The following is a 9,608-nucleotide window of genomic DNA, read 5'->3' on the forward strand; positions in this document are numbered from 1 at the left end:
CTTTTTATAACAAAAGAAATGGAATGGTTGTGTTAAAATTAAACTGATGAAAGAAGCAGTGGCTTATTATTTTTGAATAGGTCTCTTAGTAAACTTTCAAGGACATAAACATTTTTTATAGGGTGAACCAGCTATCATGTTAAATGATGTTACATATAATCACTCTCTAAATATTATTGAATGTTTGTGGTATTTTGTTTCATACTTATGTAGATAGACTTTGTGCACCATCCATTGTTATTGGGTGAACCTCTTGAAATGTTGATGATAGATGGTTTAGTATATGATGTTACATAATCAACTCGATAAATATTATAGTATGTATTGAATATTAATAGTATTATATTTGGACTCCTAATATAGATAAACTTTTATATTGTTCAGGTGAGGCAGTCCCTAGGGCAGCAAAGCATAAAAGAATATGACAGCAAAAGGGAAAAATAGGAAGGCGCTTGGCGATATTGGTAATGTGGGTACAGATCGTAGGGTCGAAGGAAAAAAGCCACTTCCTCAGGTATCTCACCCCTTAACAAGGAGCTTTTATGCATAATTGTTGCCTAATGCACATGCTGCAGCTGAATATTAGAAGGTTATGACAATGGAAGTCATAATCTTTCTATGCATTTCAATTACACTCATGTTATAATATAAGAAGAGAGGTTGTGGACTTATGGTGTTTTTGATGTTTGCAGAAACATGTGGTTGTTGATGTAAAAGGAGCAAATATTGCTAAAGTAACAGTAAGGAAACCAGCTCAAACGAAAGCCACAATTAAGCCAAATCCTGAGGAGATAATTGAAATTAGTCATATCACTCGAGAAAAAAATAAAGGAGAAGATGCAAAGGAAGAAGGCTGATAAAGACTTATTAAAACATACAACAACTCTTACTTCAACTCTCACTGCTAGAAACAATGTTTGTGGTTGAGTCATAGTTCTTATTGTTTTATGTTTTACATTATTGTATCAGTATAGTGCAGGAATGTCTGTTTTTATCAACTTTTTAAAGGCTTCATGTGGTCTGAGTATAAAACCAAAAGAGTAGATAATGGACATAGATGCTGCAGATGTGAACAATGAGTTGGCAGTCTTAATAATTTGATTTCCTTCCCTATTTTCTCTGTTGGTTGGATGCCTATGCATTCACCAGATCAAACTTTTAAAGTGAATTCATGAAGCCACTAACTTTTAAAGGGGAAAGGTTTAATTTGACTTGATTTAGAGTGTTTCTATGAATTTGCTTTGTTAATTATCTCTGCTACAGATCATTATCATATCTGTTTTTTGAGTATTGTTTGCTAAACTAGATAAGTTGAATAGGTGTAGGTCAAGTTGGAAAGAATTCGGATAGGCACAGGATAAGACGGACAGCTGCAGGACAAGTCGGACAGACGTAGGTCATTTCAGACAGGCACAGGATAAGTTGGATAAGGGTAGAAGAGGCTAAAAATCCAAAAACAACTGTATGCGTATCAATGACATCTTAATACATTAAACTCAGATTTTTAGATTAGTTGCTTCATATGATGGACAAGTCGAACGAGGATAGTTAGTACTATATTTACCAAACTAATGATCCTTCCTTACGACTGTTATGTAGTCAATTACCCACGTATAATAATACCTGACCTGTACACAAATGATGAAGTAATCATAGCTGGTAGCTTATTAATTTTGTTAAAGTATTGTTATTGACCAAGCTATTTCAGGATTTTAGTTAATAAATTATGTCAGAATATTGATACTGACCATTCTAATTCAGTTACATCAATTATGTGATTTCACTTGGGAACCCCAAAGATGTTCAAGAATAGTCGTAAAACACATACTTTTCAACAAGTGATCAGTTTCAAATTTCTTTTGATTGACTGAAATTTGGAGTTGTGTATTATTCGGCGATTGAATTATTTGTGAATTTAGAGGGATTGAAGTTAATTGTGATACTTTTATTTGAAAGTTTGGATACATTTTGTGAGGGATATAAGAGATCCAGAGCATTCGTATTCTTTTGAGCTACTTAGCGTCCTCCTCGAATGGTTCATTGCTGTTGATCAAAAGCTTTGACGCATTCTGTATGTTCAATAGGGCATTATCTCTGAATCAATTTGATGTCAAAGCTCTTTACGCCGATACTGTTAGGATGCGAGTGGTCGTTTTCTTGCTGTCATCTCACTGATTTCATTGATATTCTGTACTCAGTCATATTCAAGCATTTCACATCACTTCTCAGTCTCAGTTGTTATTTATTTGCACATCATATCATTGTTCCGGGATAGTTTCATGGCATTTGTAAGCCCGTGGTGAGACTGGAGAGTGATACTACTAAGTGAAGCCGAGAGCCAGATTATGAGTGACAGTTATTGGGTCGGGCTGCACGTTGCAACGATTATGATGATGATTATGATGGCGCTTGGGCTGAAGGAGCCCCTCCGGAGTCTGTAACACACCCCTAGTGAGATGGATCTTCCCTTGGTATGGAGATGGATCTTCTCCATGAGGTTGGATTGGCCTGTTTTTTCTCGGTACTGGAGACTGATAGCCAGTGATGTATATATTCCGGGATGGATCTTTCCTGGGCCATCTGAGCCATATACAGTACCGAGTGGTTGTGAGGTTATTATCAATATCTGGAGATGGATCTTCTCCATAGGGCTGGATTGCCCTTCCTCAGTAGTGAGTGACTGCTGTCAGAGATGTATATATTCCTGGATGGATCTTCCCTGGGTCGTATGAGCCATATACATTACAGATTTGTTCACATGAGGCACTCAGCATGGTGCATTACATACAACAAGTGCATTGGCATGTAGATGTAGCAGAGTTATATTTTATTACCATGTTCATATATGCTCTTGTCATGACCCAAAACTAACCCTGTCGTGATGGTGCCTGTCGTGGTACTAGGCAAGCCGACACATTACCAAAACAAAATGAGATTTTCATTTTCAAGATAATTTCCAAAGTTGTTTAATATAGAAACTTCATAAGGAGTGTAAATAAAAAATAAAAGTGCGGAAAAGAAAGCCCGACAACCGGATGTCACTAGTCATGAGCATTTACTACAACCGTCTGACAACATCAAGACTAACATAGACTGAAAATAACTGAATACAACTAAGGAAAGATAAAGAGGGAGTAAAGCAGGGCTGCGATCGCCAGGTAGCTACCTTGCTAACTTCGATGGATCTGCCACCGAATAATCAACACCCGCTACCGGGTCCAGAAATACCTAGGTCTGCACAAAAGGTGAAGGGAGTAACATGAGTACGCCAACTCCGTAAGTAACCAAAGTAAATAAAGACTAAGTCGTAGTGACGAGCAATAAAACATATACAGTTCATATCATGAAATCTCAGTAGAATACAACAGGCTTTTAAAATCAGGGTTTAAATCAACTCAGCTCATTTAAATCCAGTTTCAGTAAAACCGTTTAAAACATCTTTCAACAGTTTTCAAACAAAGTGAAAAAAAAATGATGAAAACGTAAACAGCCCTCGGGCAAAACATCACTTGTGAACAGCCTTTTGGGCAAACATGAATCATAAACAGCCCCTCGGGCAACCTCACAGTCACTCATACACAGCCCCTCGGGCATACCTCACAATCACTCGTAAATAGCACCTCGGGCATAACATGAATCAAGAACATCCCCTCGGGCAAAACATCATATCACTCACTCAGGGTACCTGCGCTCACTGGGGGTGTGCAGACTCCGGATGGGCTCCTACAGCCCAAGCGCTATAACAAGCCACCTCATGGCATAAATCAATTAGGCCCTCAGCCTCACTCAATCATGAATCAGTAAACATGCAGCAGCGTGCAGCCCGATCCCATAAATATCCTCACAAATCAGGCCCTCGGCCTCACTCAGTCATAAATCAGTAAAACATGTTGTGGCGTGCAGTCCGATCCCATAAATATCCTCACAAATCAGGCCCTCGGCCTCACTCAGTCATAAACCTCTCAAGCCACTCAGGCTCTCAGTAAAAATAGGGTACTCAGCCCAAAACAATTTTTATATGCATCAAAACAGAGTAATAAAGATTGAGTTATGAAAACAATAAGTATAACATGACTAAGTATAGATTTTCAGTCAAAAATAGTGAGAGGATAGTAAGAAAAAAGCCCCTAATAGTCCAAACAGCTCTGGTACAAGGCCCAAGTATGGTGTTCGACCCAATTTATAGAAACTCTTTCTAAAATACATAAGTATCATATAGTTTCAACCAAATAAGCAACTTATAGTTGCTGCGGGACGGACCAACTCACAATCCCCAACTGTGCACGCCCACATGCCCGTCACCTAGCATGTGTGTCACCTCAAATAGTAAAACGATACAAAATCCAGGGTTTCATACCCTCAGGACTAGATTTACAATCGTTACTTACCTCAAACAAGCTAATTCCAATACCAAGCAAGCCAAGTGATGCTCCAAAAATACCATCTCGTGCGTTCCAACCTCCGAACGGCTCGAAACTAACCAAAAACAACTCAAATGCATCAAACAATGCTAAAGGAATCAATCCCAATCGAAAAAGGCCGAATCTTTAATCAAAAGCTCATAATCGGCCAAAAAGCCCAATTCGGGCCCGCATCTCGAAACCCAACAAACTTCAAAAAATCCAACAACCCATTTAATTATGAGTCCAACCATATTAGTTTCATCCAATTCTGACTCCGAATCTATGTTCAAACTTAAAAATTCACTTTATGAAACTTTAGGCAAAACCCTCAAATGTCACTTTGAAATCATCAATAAAATGCCAAAAACGAAGATGGATTGATGAAATATAACTAAAACTGAGTAGAGAACACTTATCCCAATCCATATGGTGGAAATCGCCTCCAAAATCGCCCAAATCCGAGCTCCCCAACTCAAAATATGACCAAATGAATAAACCCTTGTTTTATATATTTTCTGCCCGATTCTCATACCAAACAATCCCGAAACTTGCTTTTGATGCCTCCAATGGATTCCTTGTGAAATTTTAGTCAAGTTAGGCTCTTGAATCACTTCATTTGACCTTATATTGAAGGAGATATGTTGGTTTCAATATTTGAAAATAGTGCAGATTTTAAATACGAATTCAGTGGCAATTTCATAATTAATCTGAAAAATCTAGCAACCCAATTCATAGTAAAATGACCATAAAATCCCCATACGATGTCCAAATTCGATGATTCTTTTTGCTATGGCTCCATAATTACGATACGGATCTAATGCTTCAATAAAAAAGAAATCGAAGCTCATTTGGTTAATGTAGTACCATTTATGCTTGAAAAATGGTGTCGAAACTTTAAAAAAACGAGCGCAACACAACTCAAACCTATTCAAAACTCACCCGAGCCCCTCGGGACCCTGTTCGAACATACCAACAAGTCCCATATCATAATACGGACCTACTCAAGGCCTCAAACACACATAATAACATCGAAATGACGAATCACACTTCAATTCGAAATCAATGAACTTGAAACTTCAACCTTCCACAACCGATGCCGAAACCTATCAAATCACGTCCGATTGACCTCAAATTTTGCACACAAGTCACATTTGGCATTATGGACTCCAACTTCCGAAATTAGAATCCGACCCCGATATCAAAAAGTCTACTCCCGATCAAACTTTTCAAAATTCCAACTTTCGCTATTTCAAGCCAAATTCTACTACGGACCTCCAAACCACAATTCGGACGCGCTCCTTAGTCCAAAATCACCCAACGGAGCTAACGGAACCATCAGAAATCCAATCCGAGGTTAAATTTTAGAAAGTCAAAAATTGGTCAAACCTTTCAAATTTAAAGCTTCTAACTGAGAATCATTTTTCCAAATCAATTCCAAATTAACTTGAAAACCAAAACCGACGATTCAAATAAGTCATAATACTTCATACGGAGCTACTCATGCCCTTAAACAACCACGCGAAGTGCAAATGCTCAAAATGATCGGTCGGGTCCTTATATCCTCCCCTACTTAAACATACGTTCGTCCTCGAACGTGCCAGGAGTTGTTCCAAAAGCCATCAAATCATCGTGTAACCTCACTATGCACATACCTGGGGGTGATCCCACGTCACCCTATCCCATATAGGTCTGATAACACAACATGACTGAAATTTCTTAATCCAACCTAGTCCATAAGTCTTAGGGCCCAATTTCCAACATCCGGAATTTTCTATAAGATCACAATCTCGCAGATCAAACATTCGGACTTACACACTGTATAAGTCCGAACAAGCTGTATCAAACCATATCCATAACCCAAGATGTAATCACATGATATACCACATAACTCAAACACTCATGGCAATAACTCCAAACCACAATACCTTCTCAAAACAACCCAATACCGGTAATACACCTCTTAACAAACAAAGCCTCGTTCTAACACTTTCATATACTGCCAATGATGAAAAGGAACATGCAGAAACTCATAACCATTCATCAGATCAACAAGCCATGGAGCTCCCTCTTCTCCGACAGGAACTATAGCAGACATGACACATCAATACAATCCAATGCCATAACCTGTTCAATTCGTGCACTCAATAGCAACATCCCAAATGTACTCAAATCCTGAAAAAAATGACTCAAGCGAGAGGACTGTCCCGCAAGCTTAACATGTACTGCCACAACGAAATACTGAAAATCCATCACACCCCAAAATTTCATCACACAAATCTAACACAAAGGTTCGTACCTCAACATAATTTCGCTGCAATGCGTGCCCCATCCAAACACTAATCCATGGAATATACCTCAAGCCATCTTGCTCAAAATCAATAACCATGCGCAATTTGACATCAAGTACTCAAAGTGCATTACCATAACCACGGAGAAGCTAATGACATAATGCCACACAAAACCCGAAAGAGCATAATCAATACGCCATCCACCTAGTAATACCCAATACTCTTTCCTCAAATTCCGTTATAAGACCCCAATAGAACCACACCATATGTGCATATAACCAACAAATCATAAACCCTCGTAATACAGAAGAGTAACTCATAGATCGCTCCAAAACACGAATAAGCTCAACAACAATCGAATGGCACATCCCTCAACAATAGCAGTTCGGAGTCAATAAATCCGACCCGGTGCAGAACACACATCCATATTGGGCCTACCAATGAACCCGAAATCAACTCTGGTCACCCACAACCGATAAATAACCCTCCGAAAGTCCACAATGACTGAATCACAACACACACTACCCTTTGACTAACCTTAGCTACATTTTCAGAGTCCACAACCATGAAACAATTTACTTATGAGAACTCCCAGTCTCCAAATCTATAGAACACACGAATCACCATATCTGATCCCAACTCCACCGACCAAATATCTGACGCATATCTAATACACGATCATCCCATGAGGAATGCTTCTTTGATTCTTCCGTGCCACATCACAAAATTTGAGTATCAGCAGTCGATCAATTAGACGAGTACCACAATACCGATGAAGTATCCATAAATCAAAACACATTGCCCCCTTCTGAATTGTATACTCTCATCAATCCCCACCAAATAGTAATATCATTCACCTAGTCATCTGAAACTGTCCATGCTAAGGCTGTATTGTGGCCCGGTCCCGGGCTTAACGGTCCTGGACGGTGAAACCGGCCCACTGTAGGCCTAAGCCCACATGGTCCCGGGTTAAATGGGTCGAGCCCACGGGCCTAAACGAGCCTAAGAGTTCCGGACTATTTTATTTTTTGAAATTTTTTATCTAAAGCAATTTCTTGTAAATATATATATATATATATAAAGGGTCCCGCAAAACGGTCCCAGGCTCGCGGTCTCAACATGGAGGACCGGCCCACAGTGGGCTCCTAAGACCGCTTGGGCCCGAACTGTTTGGCCCGTTTAGCCCATGGTCTCGCGGTCCCGGGCTGGGCCCGGACCACAATACATCCTTAGTCCATGCTGCCTAAGAATTTATGACCTTCATTTAAAAACGGAACAGGGACCTTACACATGCAAATCTCAACCCTACACAACATACTGCATATACCATCCCATCCTATGATAAATATGAGAACTTCATAATCCACTCCGAGCTACAAGCAACTACGTATTCAACCAGCCAAGAAATTTGCCATTTGATCCCATCTAGGAGAAAATCACTATACATCCCATGCTCCTCACGCCAGTAGAAAATATACACCTCCAACCGTGGTAGAAATCATCAAGAACTCTCCGATATCCCCTTTGCACAAAACCAAACCGTCAGGACTGACTCCTTCTAACTTAACTAAGCTACGCAAGCCATCAAAACCTAATAGCATTGCCACAAAACACCTGTAGAAACCCACCGCATCATAAGAACCCAATAACCGATCATTATCTATTACCATGCCGATCCAACCTACTACCAAGCCGTCCTAATTCTCTGAGTTCCTTCCGAATTACCTTTAAATTGATATGTTTCCTTGCTAGTACACCACTATCCTTAAATAAAACTTGCCCCACGAACATTAGCATAAAACCACACCGCGCTAAGGCTCATAAACTGTTGTATTCTTCTGAAGCACCCCCAAAAGTACCACAACCGAGATGGGCTCTGAAGAGACCTTCTGCGAATCTAAAGCCATTACCTTCGCCTTCCAGATACTGATATGTAGAATCTATAATGATATAGAAATGCCACAAGTCCTGACATCCTCCCATATAAATCTTAGTTTCTAGCCAACACACATCCTGAAGATTCCCAATTGCCACATATAAATCTTGAATTCATTGGAACCATTCTCGAGAGTCATCTACTCTACTCAAATCTCATTTAGACTGACCAAACGGGCCGAACGACATGTGCCCCATTAGCACTCCAACACCCAAGGAAGTAACCCATTCTTCTAAGCCACCGAGTGATTTTTCCTACTCCATCACGTTACATTCCTTACAAACAACAACTAAATCATCATAACACAACCCTCACCCAAAATTTTCTTTACTCAAGTCATCATCGATCTCAACCTCTGTAAGCCATAACTAATTCACTAGTATACCTCAAATTGGAACCAACACAACACATAACCATGCAATCAACTAATCAATAGCAGACTCCCCCACTTGGCTCAAAGCCTTAGATCAAAACACACAATAACTCACAACGTGCATACTCTATCACTGCTTTACCATAGTGAGAGTCAGCTAAATCCCTTCATAAGCTCATGCAACACATCCATCTAGTATTTCAAATCATCTGCAAATGTCGCGTTCACCCTCATAATAGACAAGCCCACTCTTATAAATGATCCAAACTCAAATTGCAACACATATATTTCACTGGTAAAAGAGGGCTCCCAACCAACTATATAAGAATCACAGAAACCTCATAGCACCCCGAAGGAGATAATCCACCTGCTTAGCCTGAAATTGGTCTCTCTCTATACTCTTCCATATCATAACTATTACACAATCACTTAACCCCCTAAGTCTGAACTCGTAACAACATGAAGATCTACTCCACTCCACAATAATACATGAGAGGTCCTTCAACACACCCATAGGTCGAGGCCATATGCCAGCTCAAGACAGAAGTCAAGCACCCAATAGTCCTTGCTACATCTCCACCAAACTCTTCTTGTCACATTCGAACAAT

At 39.7% G+C, this 9,608-nt stretch overlaps 1 protein-coding gene across 1 annotated transcript; it reads left to right on the top strand.

Moving 5' to 3' along the window:
- The first annotated feature begins 421 nt into the window (after nucleotides 1–421).
- On the top strand, nucleotides 422–857 carry LOC138869426 (G2/mitotic-specific cyclin-2-like). Its single transcript, XM_070147043.1, has 2 exons — nucleotides 422–514; nucleotides 693–857. Exons 1-2 carry the CDS (start codon nucleotides 422–424, stop codon nucleotides 855–857), a joined length of 258 nt encoding a protein of 85 aa, XP_070003144.1.
- Nucleotides 858–9,608: the final 8,751 nt, after the last annotated feature.

Source organism: Nicotiana sylvestris, chromosome 5 (genome assembly GCF_000393655.2).
Source record: "Nicotiana sylvestris chromosome 5, ASM39365v2, whole genome shotgun sequence".
Classification (NCBI taxonomy): domain Eukaryota; kingdom Viridiplantae; phylum Streptophyta; class Magnoliopsida; order Solanales; family Solanaceae; genus Nicotiana; species Nicotiana sylvestris.